Source organism: Patagioenas fasciata, chromosome 3, assembly GCF_037038585.1.
Source record: "Patagioenas fasciata isolate bPatFas1 chromosome 3, bPatFas1.hap1, whole genome shotgun sequence".
Lineage (NCBI taxonomy): Eukaryota > Metazoa > Chordata > Aves > Columbiformes > Columbidae > Patagioenas > Patagioenas fasciata.
In genome coordinates, this window is record NC_092522.1 from 32,857,639 (window position 1) to 32,878,482 (window position 20,844).

At 35.8% G+C, this 20,844-nt stretch overlaps 1 protein-coding gene across 2 annotated transcripts in view; it reads right to left on the bottom strand.

Moving 5' to 3' along the window:
• Positions 1–265: 265 nt before the first annotated feature.
• LRPPRC (leucine rich pentatricopeptide repeat containing) overlaps positions 266–20,844 on the bottom strand; it is a 91,863-nt gene continuing 71,284 nt past the window's right edge. For both annotated transcript variants that reach the window (XM_065834541.2, XM_065834540.2), the window contains exons 30-38: positions 20,048–20,171; positions 16,311–16,399; positions 12,717–12,921; positions 10,433–10,572; positions 10,155–10,270; positions 7,307–7,381; positions 5,805–5,889; positions 2,058–2,200; positions 266–778 (exon numbers count right to left, since the gene is read on the bottom strand). In XM_065834541.2, coding sequence (XP_065690613.1) covers positions 722–778; positions 2,058–2,200; positions 5,805–5,889; positions 7,307–7,381; positions 10,155–10,270; positions 10,433–10,572; positions 12,717–12,921; positions 16,311–16,399; positions 20,048–20,171 — 1,034 coding nt within the window. In that variant the 3' untranslated portion in view covers positions 266–721. The remainder of the gene's footprint in view (positions 779–2,057; positions 2,201–5,804; positions 5,890–7,306; positions 7,382–10,154; positions 10,271–10,432; positions 10,573–12,716; positions 12,922–16,310; positions 16,400–20,047; positions 20,172–20,844) is intronic.

A 20,844-nucleotide genomic window follows, 5' to 3' on the forward strand; every position in this document is an offset into this window, starting at 1 on the left:
GTATGTTTACTCCCACATTATATAAACAAAGCATGCCTGCCTGTCTCCCAGCAAGTAAACTGCTACCCCTGCAAATAATGTGCACTCCTTTATTTAGGAGGCAGGCTTTCATATATACGCAGTTCTTGTATCCATAAAATTAACTAGACTAGCAATATGATTCTATGAAACTACAACACACAAGCTTGTGCACAAGGTAAAAGTATTTTGTCTTTACCTATAATATCAAATGCCCTAATAAGATACTTAACAAAAGAAAAGCACATTTAGGAGAAATCTAAAAAAAGATGTGTTTATTTTTTGTGTAGATACAGATGAATCCTGAAGATGACGTTCTTTCCCCTTCTACCCCAAAGTACACTGACCAGGCAAGGAACAACAAAGAACAGCACAGATTGCTTAAGTTACATTTACACACCCCTCTAGCAACTTGATATACATATAATTTGGTGAATCAATGTGAGCCAAAATACAGTTCAGGTTATATCAGGTAATACATCAAAACAGAAATAGCCTAGAAAGCTGCATCTTTATATTTCCTTGGTGATTTTAATAGTATTTCTATTAATGCATGTTTCTATCAATTACAGCTATGGAAAGTGCTGTTTAAACACAGTATTTATATTAAAAATTACACAGAACAACATGCTTTTTAAAATTTTTATTGAATGTAATTGTTTAAACGATTTCATAAACAACTAAAGCATAAAAGACCATCTGTTCATGATGCTTCCAGTCTTCTTTTCCTCATTTTTTCCACATAGAACTTGAAAGTCTCCTATAAATAGAGTGGAATAAACAAGTTCAACATTGTTTCAACTGAAAACTTACTGATTCGGAACAAAGTCTTATGTCCCGACAAAAGCAAAATGTATTATTCCCTGTCATGCGAAACTAGACCTGTATTGAAGTCTGTGTAATTAAGAGAAATACCAGAGAGAGAATAAAAGGAAAAGGAAACCTTGCCAAAAATGCATAATGAAGCTTCTACTACAAAATGCAATAATATAATCCATTTCACTTTAAAAATGAAAATAACTTTTTAACTGCAATCTGCAATTGTGTCAAAAAATTACAAGATGCTTTTAAAGACCACGCTGCATTAGAGAAAAAATGAACAGGGAAATCAGAAAATGAGTCATTTCAGTGACTTTGAAAAAACACTCTTATTTTCACCAGCTACATCTAAGAAACAGACATTCTAGATCTTAAATTTACACAGTCCAAATAAAAATGCAGACTACAAATTATGTCAAGGTTGTAGAAAAAACTGCACAGCTGTTAAAAGGCTAAACAAAACATTTTATGCCAACATTTTCTATAATTCTTTGCAAACTGAGAAAAGAAACGGCATATAATCAGGTTTTTAAAGAACCATAGAAAACCACTCATTTTAGAATAGAAAAAGTGTCTAGAAAATGGCAATAAAAAGTTTGCTTAAAGAGAGGAAATATGTCCTCTTTGAAGTCTGCTTAGCTAAAATGGTACTAGTAGACTATTAGTCAAAGGAATGATGTGAAAGAACTATTTACAGTCTTGACAGATTTCGTGTCATGCCACTTGTCACCCTCAAAAAAGGGCATTTGTGCAGTTGCATATATTTGTTGGCAAGGCAGCTAGAAGCAAAGCTGCAACAGAAAAATAATACCTCCAGTTCTAAAATCCCTTCCTACTAAAGCAGCGATTTGGTCTAGATACAAAACAGGTAACGAAAACTAAAACTCGCTAATTCTTAATGAAATACACATTCTATAAGCCTTCGAAAGTTCAAGTGCTTAGATAAATGCCCCAAGGACATTTGATAAAGGTACACCTGTAGATGAGTGCCTGATAAGGATCAGGTAGTTTAAATATTGTAAGCCCCAACAGGTTTTATTACTTTAAGTCAAATCCAATGCAAGATTACTACAGCTCCTACAACACAGTACTTCATACATTGCCTCCTTTGAGGAGCCTCTGCAGAGATCTAATCCTACGTAATTATTCATGCAATTTGTTTTATTAACACTGAACATACACAGTTCTGCAGATCTATTTCTTAATTAGGAAATACTCACAGGGGGTTCAGTGAAAGGGACAGGCTCTCCTGCTTTCTTCAGAAAAACGGCTAAAGATTTCAGAGATAGCTCATGCAGCTCTATATTCTCTGCTTTTATTTTCTCATACACAGCCTTCACAGAAGCAACATCCCCATCCAATTCTGAGGAAAAAAAAATAAACACCAAAAAACCCCTAGTGGTTAGGTGTGCCTCTTTTCACTTGTTTCCATGATGTCATGCATTCCTACTACTTGGCAAAACATATTACCAATACTTTTAATATACAATATTCCAAACATTCTGGATATTCTTCATAAGACACCAGAACACACAGACTCTCTAGCTTCCCTTTTTATTTGAGACTGGATGATCAATTCCTTCAAGAAGGTGCTGGAACCACAAAGGAGTAGGAGCTGCACAGTGAGAACACATCATGCTAGGATCTAAGATACAGAGCCATATGTCTCTTTCTGAAGCAAATGATAATAAAAACAAAAGCTAGAACAAAAGCCACCCAAGTTCAGCTTGTGAGAACTCTAGAACAGAATTTAATTCCCTTAATTAAGGGCAAAATATTGTTAAGGTTACTGGTGCTGGCTACATCAAAACTGTAACCTAAAGGAACAAAGAAAACAGAAATCAGATGCTCATTTTAGAACACAAAGAAAAACCCATTTCATCCCATTGAGCAGGAGAAAATTTTTGCTGACCCACTAACACTATTACAAACCTTAACTGCTTAGGTAACCAATGACATTTTGCTGGTTGTTCATAAAAGGCAGCATCCTGTGCAACAGGTTCTAACTAATCCATTCTTCTTTTACTTAAAGCACTATTCACTTTCATTTATTCCACAAGTGGAATAAATTTCTCCTTCCTCTGAAGTGGGAGAGGGGAGAAACTCCTCCTGCTACATTGATGCATGCTTAACCATAGATTTTGCTCTTGCTTGAGAAACATCAGGATGAAATTAAAGTGACCCCTGACAGGTTCACTGTTGTCCTCAAGGTCCTAGAAGCAGTACAACAGTTCCTAGCATCTTGTGAACAAAGAAGACATCATGCCCAGCTAAACTGATTTTGTTGCTTGGCAAAACACAATCACTTGCAGTGTGGGAGGTACACTTGCAATATGAGAGCTGTCTCAGGTTCTCATTTTTACACATTTGGAAGCAACACCTTCACAACCATAGGGGCTGCAAAACCAATGGTTCTTAAAGAAAAAAAAAAGCTTTCATTATGCAGAAATGGATAGTTTGTGTCTCTCATGAGGAAGAACTTCCCACTCACATCTGGCAAGCGGCTGAGCTCCTTTTTGAATGTGGGAGGTTACTGCACAAACTGCACAAAGTGATGGTTTAATGGAAGCCTAATAGAAACAACTTTCTAGTTCTTTAGAATAGATACATTTTCTTTATGGAAAACGAACAAATGGACTAATACGTACATTGGGTTTAATCGACCGCACAGATGTGATTTTACATACTTCCTTTTCTACAAGGTTTGCAGCAAAGGATTATGCACCTCACCAGATGAAGGAAATCTAGTCCTGGCAGTGGATCCTATCTCAGAACAAGGAAAGGAACAAATGTCCCTTTATTTTTTCAGTTGTTGATGTCTGATATAGGATCAGATTTCTTTTCATCTGCCATCTATATTCTACTATTATCTTTGCTAAACATGTAATCAATTTTATTTGTACATTTATTTTGATAACTAACAACAGTAATCAATTGTATTAATAGTCCTCTGTTATCTTTTATTCCCCTTCCTAACTAATTGAAAGTAACAATGAGCCCTACAGGAGAATAATTTTTTCTCTAGAAAATGATGATCCTACAAGGTTGGACTGGGCCCGAAATGAGAAATCATGTTTTAATGCTTACTAACTGTAAAATGAAAAAAAAAATTAAAATACTTCAAATAAAAGATCTTATTTCTAGCCCTCCTGGCTAGAACAGAAGCTAAGCACAGTCTTCTATACGTCCATTGTGCTAAATATTTTGCTGATGATCATTTTAACAGCCAACTGACACTACCATACTCACCACAGCAGATAGTATCAAAAATGGAAGAGACGAGGCAAAGAGGCAGCTAAATTGCTGTTCATGTGTATAGGTCTGTTCATATTATATATGGTGGTGACAGAATATAGTAAATGTCCTTGAAAATCCTAAGGCTAGGACACCACCTTACCTCCTCTTAAAACAAAAAGATGCAATAGAAAATGCAAAGATATCCCAGCATGACTCATCCAACCCAGCCCTGGGAAAGCGGGTCAAGTGACTGATGTGCACTTTTCTACCTGACATTGGAGTGGAATCAATGTCTCACACAGGTGAGATGCCTGAACAGAGTAACTCAGGGACACCTTTTAAACTCTTCATGCTGGTACTGACAGTCTCCTCTAGAACTTGCTAAGAGACAGCTACGTCTCTGCCTGAAGAAACTACAGCAATGACCTGTTCACATACAGTTTGGCTTCTCATGTTGAATATAGGCTAACCATTGTTCTAGGTATAACAGAGCAAGTGAACGATTCTCTGCAATCTCTTTATGAAATTGTTGTACTGTGACGTAGTTGGAAAAAACCTTGAAAAAAATCAATTAGTTCACTCAAGGAATTTTTACTGAGGTAAAAGCAGTAAAGGGCTAGTGATAGTGTGAAGCAGCAAGTACAGTGCTGGTGACAAAAGGGCATTTTTTGTTTCATAAAAACACATCAGAAAACTGACACTGCTGTGAATGAAACTATGTAGCTACAGGATTTTGGTAGGGATTGCTGTTTTGAACGTTACTAAGCAAGTGAATTGACTGAGTTAGATATGATATAATGACAACTTCTATAAGTTGATTCAAATACAGTGAAGTTTGTATTCCTTAAACACCATACCTTGGACTAGAGTTTGAAGTTTTTTACTTAATTATTCCTAGTTATCTCCTCTGTGATAGAGTGGAGCACAAGGGCTTCTGTCATCATTTCTTTTCACTTATAATACATGTATGAAGAGAATTTATTCCCTATAATAAAACTGAAGCACCATATCAGAGGCAAAGGACACTACAGCACAGAGACACAAGCTTACACCCGAGTGTTGCCATAGGGGCTGTATGTCCTGTTTTTTCAAGAGTCAGTGTTGCAAATATTTAAAGAAGCAACTTGATTGTTTAGAGCTGTTCTTCTTGGACATCAGTTATAAAGAGAACTGATTAGCACTTCAACTATTTAGGTAAATCCAAATGAAGGCATCTGGAATATTCATTTTGTCTGAATTAAAACAGGTACAAAGAATCTACATGAGTAACAATAAGGTCCTTGCACGCTACTGATGTAACTAACCGGTTATGATTTTGAAACACACGCATAAAAGGAACTGACATACTTATTTACATGTTTCAGGGAAAAAGCCAGATTCATTTTAAAAGCCATTCACTTCTATAGCACTTCTCTCCATGGGTTAGGGTGGATTCCTTTTTATTCCATGAGGGCCCTACTTAGCCTCTGTTGTAGTAATATGCTTTAATGTAATACAGCTCCTTTTGTAAAGGATTCCAGGCTTGGGTCATTTAACTGCTCTTCCAACCTAATAGCTGGAATAGTGTACAGACCCAACAGAGCCCAGACAAACCCCCCACCTCTTTGTGCCTCAAACTGTAAAGCAAGTTACACAGTGTAGATCCTACTCCCCTTTTTAAGGGTTTCCATGACCTTTCTGAATGTCTCAATAGTTACTACTAAAAAACTACTCCAAGGAGAGTTAATTACCATAACATCTCATGAGGTAGCGGTATGCAATTTCCATATCTAGATGCTCAGGAATCAGTTCTAGAAGTGTCTCGATCTTCTTTGCCTATGAAGTTTAATGCACAGAAAAAAAAAAGAGCATTAACTTCATACCTTAACGAACAATTAAAATTGCCCAAGTTAGAATGAATATTTCAGACTTTTAATTGAAACAAACTGTAGTGATAACATGGAAAACACAGTGCATCTGAAAGCAGACCAAAAAACCCTTCCTTTCCAAAATTTCATATGCAGATAAGAAATTGCCAAAGAAATCAGGCACAAAATAAAATATGGGACTAAACCCCATACTCTAGTAGTATAAACATTATTATACTTTCTCATTTTTTTTAAAGGAAGCAATTAATGTATTAATGAGAATATGTCAGGATTTCAACCAATTTTAAAAAAATGCAAACCACTCAGCAGCCTTCATTGACCTCAAGGTCAATGGTAGCTATAATCAGTGCTTATAAGAAGTTAGATCACTAACTAATGTGTTTAAATTTGGAGCCTCCCTCCCTCAATCTCTGATTCCAGTTTCAAAATCTCTCTGGTCTTGAATTAAAAGAAGTTTACAGAAATTATTAACATCTTTATCACATTCTACCAACTTCTACGTGTGATTAAAATTTCAGCTTGAAAAGCTAGAAAATTTCAAGTTTTTAAATTTCTTCTTCAGACACTGAAAGATGGTGTTTATCATCATCATGTTTATCACCATTACTTTTAATCTATGAGTATTTAATGGCAATTTCCACAAAACATAAATGTGCATTGTCCATCATTTGAAAAGTATCTATTCTAGTTCGTGTATTAACTGTCTCCTGAGCATTTTTTGGTGTGTGTCTGTGTGTTGTGTGTTTTTTTGTTTTGTCATTTTTTGTTTTGTTATGTTTTAATTTTTATTTTGAGGGATGCATATGAGAAGGGAGGGACAGGAGTAGATCAGGCACATAAATTTGAGAATTCTGAATTACAGGGAATGAGCACAAAGCCAGGAATCTAAAGAGATGCTCAAACTAGATATGTGCCCAAACCACCCTAACAAGTAATACGGAAGCTGTCTTTTAATGTAAGCATAGAGGTACTGTATTATTAGAGACAGGCTGAGGTTTTAACTTGCATTTGCATTCATACAATGTAGCCAACAAAATAAGTACTTTCAGATTGCCATACTGAAGCAGATAGTGCAGTAAAACATTTAAAGCACAATGTTTGTAGGATATAAGATAGAACATCAAAAATGCAAGAAATTACTGAAATAATAGAAAAATATTAACTGCACCCTCTCCTTACCATCATGTTCCATAAAATAAACTGTTCCTTTAATTGAAACCAGCTTTGCGAATTAACCTCCCTTCTCCCCAAAAAACCTGATAAAGCTGTCAACTCTGAAGTTCAAGATCCAAACCACTTCAAGAAAGGTTGATGTAGTAGTATTTTGCTACATATACAATTACATAAATGAAAAAATATTATACCTGTCCAGGTTTAGATGCGGATCTAGCCATAAAACTCACTAAAGTTCTCTTGTCTTCAACCAATGCACCACACCTCTAAAGAAAAAGAGATAATGTAGAAATCACGAGTAGGTTAGTATTAAACAGAAAGGCTAACGTGAAAATTTCCAATTACAGATATTAAAAATAATATACTAATACATTACCTATTTACAAGGTAAATAATTGACCATTAATTCAAAAAAGGAAAATGCAACACCACTGAACATAGGAAACGAGTTCATTTCGTGCTCCGTTTTGATAAACATTGTTTTTAAAAAGGTAGGTATAAAGTTTGTTTAAAACAAAAGGGGAAAGAATTAAACTAATACTTCAACATAACACAAAAACGAGGTTTAGGACTGCAAAAGAATGAAAAAGAGAAACACTGTTCCTCTCCAATTATACTGCCAAGCATTCACAAGTGAGCTAGGGATCATAAGGTTAATTATACATTTAATAAGGTGTCAGGGAGATAACTGCTCGTTTCTTTATAAAAATTAAAATGTACAAAGCAAGTTCTCTTTAAAGTATAATTACCTACACTTACGCATACAAAGGACTGATTTCAATCTCTCTATTTTATAAAAGGCTTTCACTGCAATAGACAGTGTTTGAGAGAGAGAGAGAAGCCGAACTTAAAAAAAGTTTGAGACAGACCAGATTAAAAAAAAAAAAAATTAAAAAAATCTTACTTTAGAAACAAAGGCAAAATAAAAAATGTAAGACAATATTTTAGTGTATGGTCCTCAAAGGTGTCAGTCTTAAAATTCTTACAACGCACAGTGCTTTTTATCAGCTGTAAGATATTTTATCAGTACCAAAATGCACAGGAAGAACAGACCATGGGCATACAAAAATACACACACCGTGAATTTACTACATTCAATTAGTGGTTTAGACATACACAAAAAAATTTTGATTTATGCCATTATGAATGTACAGTATGTATAATATGGTTTGACAAGCTTTTTAAGTCCAAGTGAAAAGGTGTGAAACCTCATTCTATCAGGCAAACTGGGACAAAAATGTACGTCTTGTGTTCTGACAAAAAAATGCTTTACGGTGATAAACACAGGTAAAACATTCATGGGAGAAGCTTGCATCATTTTTTTAAACCGATTCTAGCCATTCTCATCTACTGTCAGTATAAGAAATAAGGATGTTCTAAAATGAAAGAGACGGTCTGGTTGGAGAGATGTTTCCCGCATACTCCTTTCATGCTGAAATATCAAACCACTTTCGACTTCTGTCAGTAAAAGCATTTTCCCTCCAGACAGTACAAAATACACTGTTGCTGTTTCTTGAACTTTTAAATAGACTCCTAGATGCATTTTTGAATTTAAGGATACAAGAAAATAACAAGCAATGGGCAGTGATTATTACTACCTACTAGTTACCTATTGGTGGAATACCTGATCCACAAAAGCAGTCAAGAACGTTTAACACAACTGAAAGTTTTTCCTGCACCATATAAACCCCAAATTTTCTCATATACACAGAAGTTTCAACTCAAGCTTACCTGTGAATGTTATTTCAAGTATGCCATAGAGCCATGAATTTAACTCCAACAATGGGATGCCATTGTAATAAGAAATTTTAGGGATATATGAATGGAAATTATTCTAGGTTTTAAAAAATTGTAGGAATGTGCAGATTTTATTTAAAAAGCAAACCCCTCTATCTTCACAAAAGCAAGAAATTGTAACCAATTTTCACTCACTCATTCAATTTCATTCATTTCAATCAAAGAACAATCGAAAAATCAGGAATGAGAGTAAAATAACTTGAGATTTTGTTTCATTTTGATGTTTCATGCTATACAGCAAGAGGGTTTTATATCAAAGCTGTAGTCTCCTTTTAATACTTAGATGTCCAGTTAGGCAAAGCAATAAATGAAGTAATATTCCAGAGCAGGGAATATACAGATAACATGCCTCACACTGTAGCAGAAGTTACTGAACACATTTGTTGGTATGCAGTCTTCTTAAAAATGGTCTTGGAATATCATAAAGCATCTGATGGATGAAGCAGATCTTTTTCTTTAACAGCTTAAAATGCTTGGGAACTTCCAAATCAGTAGTAAGCACCATCAGGAGATGGTGAGAGGCCTTGGTTTGAGGCAGGAGCCTCCAGACACAGAAGAACCTGCTGAATGCCAAATTGGCATGACTGCTGGACTGCCACCTGCTGGGATGAGCCTCCCATCACCCACAGCTCATCCCACCTCTGGCTTGGCTTGCTCTTTAGCTCTGTAACAGCATGAATTCTGTTGTCTCATTCCCTGAAGACCGCTAGCTCACCTGAGACTGTGGCCCAGAGACCAGACTTTTCACTCACCCATGATACTCAAGTGAGGAGAAAGTAAATTCAGCTCTTGACAAACCTTTAATGCAGTATAAACAACATTATAGCAAACAAGTGAAGTAAGGTCCATGAAGAGAAACATTGCCTGCTTCTGGCTTGCAAACTGTACAGCTGTATGATATTATGGAAATTATGTGAGAAGTTGCAAGAAGCAACTGCTGTCTAGCAGAAAACTTGTAAAAGAATATTTGATTTGGATGGAATTTCAAGCACCATACAAGTCTTCCTTTATTTCCTTCAGGTTGTTAGAAGACAAAAACCACTTTGACTCTGACACCCACTATTATTAGTAGTAGAGAGTACTAGCTCATGGTTTGATATAGTCTAAACTGTGCTACTGCGACTCACACTGTAAAATCAGACTAGTACTAGTCTATGCTATTCAACACCTCTTTTTGACAATTTCTCAGCTAACCTTTGAAGAGCTCTAAGCATTTCTGTACCTCTCATGTTATGTCATTACCTGTATCAGCAATCTGGCATCATCCACTCTGTCTGCGCTGACATATTGAAGGAAAAGATCTGTGACAGGTCTGTAAATTCCAAACTGACTGGCCAGTCGTTCTGCCATCACACCAACTGCAAAATGATGGGTACATACGGAAAATCTTTGATTGAAAAGCCACTTTTGTAAACTTCACAGGCATGATTTACGCTGACTGAGCAGGTTTTACATGTAATAGCTCTTTCATAACAACTCTGTCTAGTCAGAATATTTAAATATCATAGCAATTAACTTACATTTTTCCAAAGCTGGTTCTAATCCTTCCTCAGACACCTTTCTTAACAAATAGGAAATATTTCTGACAGCTTGATCAGGACTCTGTGCACCAGAGATAAGCAGAGGCTCAAGGTATTTCACGGCAGCATCAAGGTCATTGCTAGGAAAAGAGATTGAACTGGCTTAGTTTCTGAAATCAAGATTTCTAAACCTAAAGAAGGAACTTCATTAAAGTTTTTGTTTTCCACATTAAGGTTGTACATCCCAGGAATGGTTGAGTACCTATGACTTCATTTGGATACTGTAAAAGTGAAGCCATTTATGAAAATGAATAAATTAGCCTATAAGTAAATATTTAATGACCTTTGACCTGTACAAAGCCTAAGTAATTTTAACACACTTTTTTACCTCACTAAGAAAGAAGAGTTCAACTAGCTGCTTTAGGAGACTGTATTCTGCAAATCTACAAGGTAAAATAAAAACATTAACAGAAGGTATCTGAATAATTAATGCATGCAACTCAAGTATTTTTTAATGTTATTCAATTAATTATTTACCCGATTTTTCCTATGCCTGCCTTTTTGGATGCAAAAGACAATATGAACTGTCATTTGGTCAGTACCTTTGCCTAAACACTTTTAATCTTACAGTTTATGTACAGCAAATGCTAATAAAATAATGCAGAAAGTATTCATCAAAGTGTTAACTCTACTTCCACTGTTCTAAAAAGTTCAAATGACAACATCTCTTATCAGTCCACTTTATAAACTAATCTAATTGAAAAATAAATCGGAGCATGATAAATGCTTTTAGGCTAAACAGAAACATAGTACATTTGAAACCTATGAAAAATGCTTTGAAAAGTGTATCAGAAACATGAATCTACCAATAAATGAACAGGTACAAAAAATATTTGTAAGAATCTGTTTTTCATGGTTCTCAAAGTACAGCTTGCAAGATATTTAAGAATATATAAGGTGCATATTATTTATGCTGCTGTTAAGCCCTTTCACGCATCTAAACAAGTTTTGGTGTGGGAAAAGAAATGTATGCTGCTTAAATAACATGTGCCTGCATACAGTTACTTATTTATTTTTGTCACCAATCTACACCCTAACAATATGGCATGACTTTGCAACACCTGTATGACATGGAAATATAGGAAACCACGCAGCTTATGAGACAAATCCTAAAGGTATCTGTGCTATTTGGAATGTTTAATTTAGGCAAAAGTTACTGCGCTAGAACCGTGTACCAAGGACCACTCAGATCTGTGTATTTACAAAACCAGTCCTTTATAGACAGAGCTCACTGGCCCGCACAGTTCTCCTTCAATTCAAGTCCTCTTGCTGTTCCAAACATGTCAGTGACTGTTCTCTCTGGTCTGGCATGCCTGAGGCAATCAGGTATCTCTGATGTACTACACCGTTCAACAGCTTTCCTGTCAAGTTAGACAAAAGAGGGCTATCTGACGGAACTGGTTTGAAATAAAATAACAGAATACATAGGATTCCTGAAGACTGGTTCCTGCAAAGCATGTTTCAGAAGTTCACAGTGTGCCCAGTATGTCCCAGAAGTGCTTCCCCCTTACAGTTTTATACAGAGGATAAACCAGCACAGTACCAACATATCTACTAAACCAAAAATACTAGGCAGAACATGAAACTGAACTGAATGGTTGAATCACAGGATACTCAAAAGTGTGGGGATAATTATTATGACAGAGACCATGGCCTAAAACAGCATAGCAAACAACTTTTCATAATTCTGACCAAAAAAAATTAAAACCACTCCACGGATATATGTCTGGCTTTCACATTTGAGAGTGAACACAACAATATTTTGTCATTTCAACTACTGGAACAGGTAGCTGATTTTTGTTTCCAAACAAACATAAGCATAATCTGTACTGCTAAGTTCCAAGATTGTTTACATTTGTATTGATGAATTAAATCAACTTTGCATTCAGATTTCATAGGCTTTTGATCTAACACCAAGGACAACATTCACATGAGGTGTAAAACGCTAGAATAAAGGTATCAAAGCTAAATTATACCACCAGAAAAGACTGCATGCTCTCCCCAGTGCTTCACAGCTATCCCTCTATTTTATTAAATGATTTTCAACCCCAAGTATGTTTCAGAAATGATACCAGAATAGAACTGAACAGTGCACTGCTCTACTTGACCAGAATTTTGACATCTAGGACACTGTAAGAATGGAAACAGAATGGAATGTACAATGCAAGTGATTCCCAGCACTCTGCAGAAAAGAGTTACGTATCTCAGTCCTAGAAATACTTACTTCTTAGTATGAGCCAATGCAATAGCATTAGGGATTAGTGAGGCAGATATACCAATGGATTTTGTGGTGTCATCCAGTATGGTTTTAAGTGCTTGCAGGTTCTTTAGGTCTCCTTTTTCTGCCAGAGTCTGAATGAGCATGCTAACTGCTGGTCTAGTGGGCAACACACCGCTGTCAAGCATTCCTTTTAAAACAGCAACGGCATCTAACGATGGTAAAGAAATAAGAGAAAAGGAAATTTGATTTTAGTTCAGAAGGCAATCATGCTGCTGGTATCATTAACTGCCTCCTTTTAAAAACAGGTGTAGAAAATAATTCTCTTGTTGAACTTAAGACCCAAAATTGCTATAGTGAATCCTAACTTGAATATATACACACACAAATAAAAACTTTCAACAGTAATTCAGGTTAAAATGCTTTAATGCTTGCTTAATAAAAAGTATTATAATACTTTTAACATTTAATAAATTTATTTTAATACCCAGCTCAAGGAAAGCTGCTGTGTCATAAACGTCCTCCCTTATGACCTGAAAGTCATGACCTTTTCGGTTTGTCTTTTCTTCAAAGTATAATAAATTTTCTTTACTAAAAACCAAAAATGTTGCATACTTAAGAGCAAATACAGTTTAAAAATGTAACTAATTATTGAAACTGCTGAAGTCTGGTATTCAGATTTCTCTTTTTAAGTGTGCACCAAAATTTTGTTTACAAACATTTAATTATTAAAATAAAAACATCGGACAGAAGTCTCCATACAAGAACAAAAAATAAAACTCAAAACTGGACAGTTACCTCACGAACTTCTAAAATCAAAGCAATTACCTATCTTAAATACACACAAAATCGATCTCCTGTCCATCTGCCACAAATTCCCCAAACCCACCACAGGTGCAGTCACACTCACTTCTCTAACCAGAATTCTTGTCAATTTACACCATACATGAGCAAACACACAGAGAAAGACATGCCCTTCTGGCAAAAACCTCTTACTCCTTACCAGCACAGGCAGGATTAATGACAGATAATAATTATAATACCAAGGGATAACTCTTCTAACATAATATACACCCACTTGAACTCCACAGCATTAGCATTCCAATTCAATATGCAGGTATTGCAGAAACCAAATATTACCTTTTAAAAGAAAGGAAGAAAAAAACCTATCCTATACGCCTAACCTTCCTTCATGGCAAATTTTCTTTCTGCATCCGCCCCCCCTTTCTTTTGAGGGGAAAAAAAAGGAGCAATGCATCAGGGGTAAGATTCCCAAAATTTAAAAAGCAAACTTAAAACATACGCTAAGTTCAAATTCTGTCCTGACTTAAGCGCAGACGTCACTTCAGCATGGAGCATGAGCCTTCTCAAGAACAAGGACAGATAAAGTTCTGAAAGTTGCATGTGTGCAGCACTACTGCAAGAAATTACATACTAGTAGCATACTAGATAATTCTGCTGGTATATTTTTTTCCTTATGCAAAAGCACTCATTAATACTAATCTGAATTAATAATTTAATCTCTTGATTTTTCAGTACTTAAAAGCATGTAACTATGTGCTTGTGGAAACCAACCATTTATCTTTTAAAAGGCTTTCCTCTAAACCCTTCAAATTCCATACTGTGAAACCCGAGTTCTGACTCTTTAAAGTAACCTGGGTTTTACCAAGTTCTTGCTAGAAGAAAGAGCTCTTATGAGTTTACTCAGGGACCTACACAAAGACTTTGAACTATATCACATTACACAGCAAAGAATGATGGTGAACTGTATGAGGGAGTAATAAAACCAGCAAGCTTTACACAACTGAAAGGCACCACAGGATGTAGGTCAAATGGAGCTCACCACCAAAAGATTCCAAAAAGACTGCCCCCAAAATTTTTGCATCATCTATGAGCCTCAGAAATTACCAGAATGGCTGAAATATTTGGTAGATTGCATTTTCAAGACTTCACTTACAAAAAGAGAAGCAATACCTTTCAAATTAAAATAGAAACAAGGATCAAGTATGACTACTCAATTAAATTACGAAGGTAAAGCTTGTTCAATGCACAAGATAAAGGAAAATATAAATTTGCAAGCCAACGTAGTTCCACAGACTTTTGAGAAAGTTTGTACTGTGCAAAAAGAAACAATTTTAGAGTACAGCAAGGGAGAGGGGTTGACGTGGCAGAGAACTCAGCACGCTAGTTAAAAAGAAATCATATAGTTAGCGCAAAATATTGGCAGAATACAGAAACATCACTCATGTTCTGAAGAAGGGAAGATTTTTGGTGTGTAATATTTAGGAGGAACTGGCAAAACTACATGGAACACTGGAGAAGAAAAAGCAGAAACTTTATCAGAATAAAATCAGACAGGAATGTCAGGCAAAGGACTTGCAAGCTGCAAAAACTTAAGATTTGCCAAGAGTGAGAGAAGCAATTGCATTCCCCCCCAAATACTTCAGTGACTGACACCTGACAATGACCTCAGAGTGGAGACTGAACAGGGAAGGAATCTGAAAGAAGATGGGTTTATCAGCTGCAGGAAGGAGTATAAGTGACAAGATCTAAATGTTCCTCTTCAGAGTATTTTAATGTGGCTGATGTTACATAGGTATGGGTTACTACAGCTATGCCTACTGGAATGAAATAAAATTAACTGATGGTAGAATCGAAAATGGATTTTCTGGTATGCCTTCTGATATGCAAGTAAAATCCAATTCAGTGTAATACATTTTCTTCGTACATAGCTGCATTAACGCTTAACAGTACCAACAAAAACACAAATCAACAGTGCACTTAGGCTTGCACAGAGATAAAAGACACAGGACTGTATGTAAAATCATGTCCTTGCAGAGTTTTCCTCTCTCACAGGAGTTCTATGTAACAACTAAGTAAGTAAAAAGCAACACTGTGAAGCTAATCTCTAGGCTGCAAAACAACCAATGACGGGAACTAAACCAAAACAACTACAAACTTTATCCACCATCTTGTTGGGTAACCTTACATACTCTTCAGTCACTATTTCATTTTCTGTCATCATTGTTAAATTAAAAGGAAACCAAACTGAATATTTTGTTACTGTTGGTATTGAGAACTATTAAAAAGTATTTGATTAAGTTTTAAAACCAATATTATAATCATTTAGTGCACAATCCTGCACATTTAACAGTCAATTTAACTCGTGTGATACCTCACACAACCAACACAATATGCAAGAAACAACTGCTGGGAATTGTTTCAGATGCTCTAAAGTATGTTAATTTCCAAAGCAAAATGACTTGTGCTGTGAATTTTAACGCACTTGAAAGCCTGTACTTTCTCTCGTTCTGGAGCACAAATTTTGCATGTCTGAAGAGCTGTGATTCATCTTAAGAAAACCCATCTTGTGTTAAATGGAATGGAAACTGGACTAAGTGGTCAAATGACAAGTACATTCATATTCAAGCTGTATTATAAATGCATGTACAGTAATTTACGTCTCTCAGCTACCACAAAAGGCTCTTGATAAGCAGGTAATTTGCTAAATGGACTCCTTTATCCAAGTATTCGAAGGGCGTTACAAGAAAAATCTGCAGAGGCATTAATGTGACGTAAAGGTCAAGCATTGTGACATACCTTTCAAATAATCCCGCCTAACTTGCGATATGATGAGGAGGCTGCTGGCAGCACTGTTCAGTGTGAAGCCCTTGATGTGGGTCTCAGCACTAAAAGAAGCAGACATTTAGAAAGGAATTACTGACATGCTTCTGATACGATAATAAATGGTTGAGCACCAAGGTGAAATTATAAAAACTACTGTTCGTATGTTAAAAATATTGCTGCAAAATATCGACCTGGAGACAGCTTTTGTGTTATCCTGTCAATGGTTATAGAAGGATAATTTTTTTTTGCATTCTGACAGATGACAAAGTTGGAAGTGAGCAACAAAAGAAACAAAGTACAAGATTTTTTTTAAACAATCGGTTCAGATTCTTGAATGCTGACATATTAGATGACTAAAATAACTGCATGCCCTGCATTGTTCTGTTGTATCCTAAGCTGGATACTTTTTCTTCTTTTTTCAATAGTCACCATAATTATAAAATGTAAAACTATTCTTTCAGCAATAAAAATGAAACATTTATTTTCAGCACTGTATATTTTAAACATAAACTAAAGCATATTATGAACTAACACCATATCATTTGGTTGATTAATTTTCAAATTTCTGTCATCTAGATGTATACAGGTTTTAAAGTGAACATACCACATTTGCTGCCTTACCCATGTTCAAATTTTATTTCGCTTACCAACTCTTTATCCTCTGTAATACAAAACTTCACGCAGCTACAGCAAAGAGAATCTTTAATAACACTGCTAAAGCTTTTCTAACACTCTGGAAATTAGTCAAGAGAGACTCGCCAGCAATCCCACAGATCTTATACTACAAAATGTGCCCATTCCTAAATGACATATAGCCACATTTTTAATATAGAAGGATAACTTTACAAATGTTCATTTCTAGATTACAAAATCTCTACACGGAAAAGGGGGGCATTGCCATTTACCATATCAGCAATCAAGATAAACCTCACTGATCATCTTGTGGCAAACAACTGAGCAGCCTACCTACTTGAACTTAGAGGCTGAGCGGATTGGGAGGTAAGCAGGGTCATTGCTAAATTATTCTCCTCAATCCCAAGAAAATCCTTCCCATCGCACACAATATGACTATCCTCTCAGTCACTTTCAGCCTCCCAGGCTCACAAATGCAGTCACTGGACTCGGGATTTTCTTACTCTCCCAACCAATCCTCTTAATCCCTGCCTAAGCACCCACTGCTCAGTTCCGCCTTTTTTTTTTCCCTTTGTCCCATCTGTCAAAGCCCTTAAGTCAACAATTCATGCATGAGACTGTAAATTACATATAACAAAGGATTTACTTTCTCCAATCTTCCAATCTTTAGTGTGATTAAATAGATGTTAGCTACTATTACAGAACTAATCCATCATTCCAATACTTCTAAATTTCTATTTAAAACTTCTTGGACTAAATGAAGTAAATGTTCCTCAAAACAGTGACAGAATGCCAGAGCAATTATACTTGGGTTGACCAACAGATCAGCAACCTTCTGGGATGTTTGGTTTTGTTTTGTTTTTTCCAAAGGCAGAGTAAGAGTGCAATTTCCTTCTACCACATCACTTTTGCATGGAAGTTTCTCAGTTGTAACAAGATGGAAGTTGTAAAATAACCTGACCTTTTAAAATTAAAAAATACTTATTTTATTGCCTATATTAATACGCATACTAAGGTTCTCTAAATATTATTTACATTTCAGATTTGGCTTCAAGCAGAGTAAAAAGGAAAAGATGTTAGTTTGTATATATGAAAGTAGCTTTCCTTTATTTTATGAAAATATTAGGAGTTGCAGAAGTTTCAGGCCACTGCACACATTTAGGCTTTGTAGGAGTTATCATTTTGTAATATGAGGTTGGTAAAATTGTTAAGCATGCAGAAATGTGTGCAAAACACACAGATACGCTCTTCCTCAATGATGTGTACACACAATCACTTTCTCTATTTCAGCAAATAATGTAGAACTTAACGCCTTTTGAAAATGCTTAATGTAAGCATGATTTTGTTACTAGAAAAAACATGTAAGATAAACACTGTGAACACCACCAATATGAAGCATCTTCCGTCTTGATGCAACACTGACCCATTACAGGCTTCTTAGAATGACATTACTGGGAATTTCTTCACTACAAGATGGAGTAGGAGAGTTCTGAAAAGCACTGGGGTTATTATGATGCTTGGCTGTGACCAGTGATCAAGAAGAGAACCTATTATTAAATCCTATTTTCTTTTTTTCCTAAATATCTTGAGGTTCAGAGGCTTAGTCCTTTAAAATACACCTCTAACTCTTTCAGTTTTTAAAATTTTGTTCATTTTTCCCCCGGTATTTTGAATTTACACACTGAAATACTTATCTAAAGTGGGAATTCTGAATCATTGATATACTAGGAAGAAGCCACCATTCTTTCTGCTCTACCAATCTGCAAATTATTGCTGATAATATGCAATACTTTGGGCATCTTGTTTACAAGTCTGTTGAAGTTGCAGAGCAGGGAAGTAGTCAATGCATGTAAAAATCTTCAGTAGGAGGTTTCAAACTTTTCCCTGAACAATCTTTCAATAAATCTTTTGATACCTGAATATTTTCTGTGAATGTTTAATAAACTACCTAAATTTTATCAGTATTCTTTGTACTTCTAAAACATGTCCTTTCCACCTTCTATTTACAAAGACTTATCAGTTACTTCCATTTCAGGGAGCTTAATTTGATAAACCGTTCTACTTTTTCCTTGCTATAAGACATATATCCATCAAGCACAAACATTCCTTAGCATCAAGCCCAGTTATTGAGACGTATTTGAAAAAACATTTGTTCTTCTGAATGCAGAACTCATACTTTTTCAATTAAAGACATGTATTCCATCTAAACACTTTTAAGAAAATGTGAAACTAATAAACATCATCTTACACTACACTGTTCTTGGGCATCAATAACTAAGTTGACTTTAAAAATTATTAGATATTCACAGTGCCCTATGCATCTTACCTACATGCCCTTTCAAATCACTACGCACACTTGATGACGACCACTGTTCTTGTTTTAGCTGAAGAAACTGAATGGCTTACATTTTTGTTCTTTTTACCTCTACATTGATGCATAGTAACACTCTTACTTTGAAGTCTATAATCTGACCAGAACACACAGTCCAGGCAATAATTAAAGCAAGTGGTGTACCCTACAACTCACTAAAAGTTAATTTGATTCCGGCAATTCTAATGACACATGACAGCAGGTTGGATTTATTTCAGAAGTGTAAGAGCTGGATCTTAGGTTTCTGGTCATCTCCTCGCCACCGGCATCAGAGTCAAACGTACCATTTTGCATTTGGCAGGCGGCCGGCTGCCAGGGAGCGTGGGTGGGGGGGACAGCAGTGAGGACGGGCACTGAGGGGAAGGCTCACGGGCAGCTAAGGGAAGGAATCTTGTCTGTTTGAATATTGCTCTAAAGAGGACAAGGCAGACTGCCAGAAGGGGAGACTTTCAGTTCTGATGCCAAGTACATTTGTTGACACTGTTAGCTGAAATGAGTTATTAGCCATACACACTGTCACTCTAGTATCTTTTTAATATCTGGCATATCGCTCTGTGAAACACTCGTGTATTTCTTACCATAACTCCTAATTACCAGTCATGATGACCGATTTTCCCACAACGACTTACCTGAAAATCATCCTGAAATTATTTAAAACCAGCCCCCACTAAACAATTAAAATTGCCAAAACACAGAAAAGTCTTACATGTGTTTTACTTCGATGGCTTCTTCAAGACAATTCTGTGTTAACAATGCTTTTATAAGGATGCCATAAGAACGATAATGAAACTCATTCTTTCCTGGCATTTTCAGGAAAACATTGTAGGCCTCTAAAAAAGAAAAAAAAGACAAAATGAAATGTCATACTGCAATGATGTGGCTCATAGAAATACGTCACCTGTTCATTGAAAAGGTCCTTTTAATATCTATTTATCCTCTGCTTACACCTTCGAGCCCAAAGCTGTTGGCTACAGCTTGCTCGAAACTGCTTGTATACAACAATAAACTGACACACGCCTCCACAGAAGAAAAAGTTTTCTACTGCTGTTTTTCTATATGTGGCTGTTGCTTAAATACCAACGCAGCTGGTTAGAAGGGGAAGACTCAGGATTTTTAAAGCAACACCTAATTCTGGGGTATATAGTTACAGTGTCTGGTGCATGATCACAACAGTGTTTTAACAAATAATATAGGAGGTGACTGCAATATGGGGAGATCAAATTATTTGGCTACGACAAGATTTATACAAAACATACAATTTACAAATATACAGATATTTAACAAGTAAACTACGCTGCGTTTGTTTGACTGATTAACAGTTTTATTTCATGCATTCACAATAACTGTCAGTGTATGAAAGGATGTTACCAAAAAGAGGGAAAAAATGATAAGCACACTTTTCAGTCATTTATTTTTCTGAAACAAGATTATACAGCTATAAACATGCAGATAAAACTGTTATAAAGGCTGTAACATATTCTAGAAAGCTGTGTAAAGAACCAC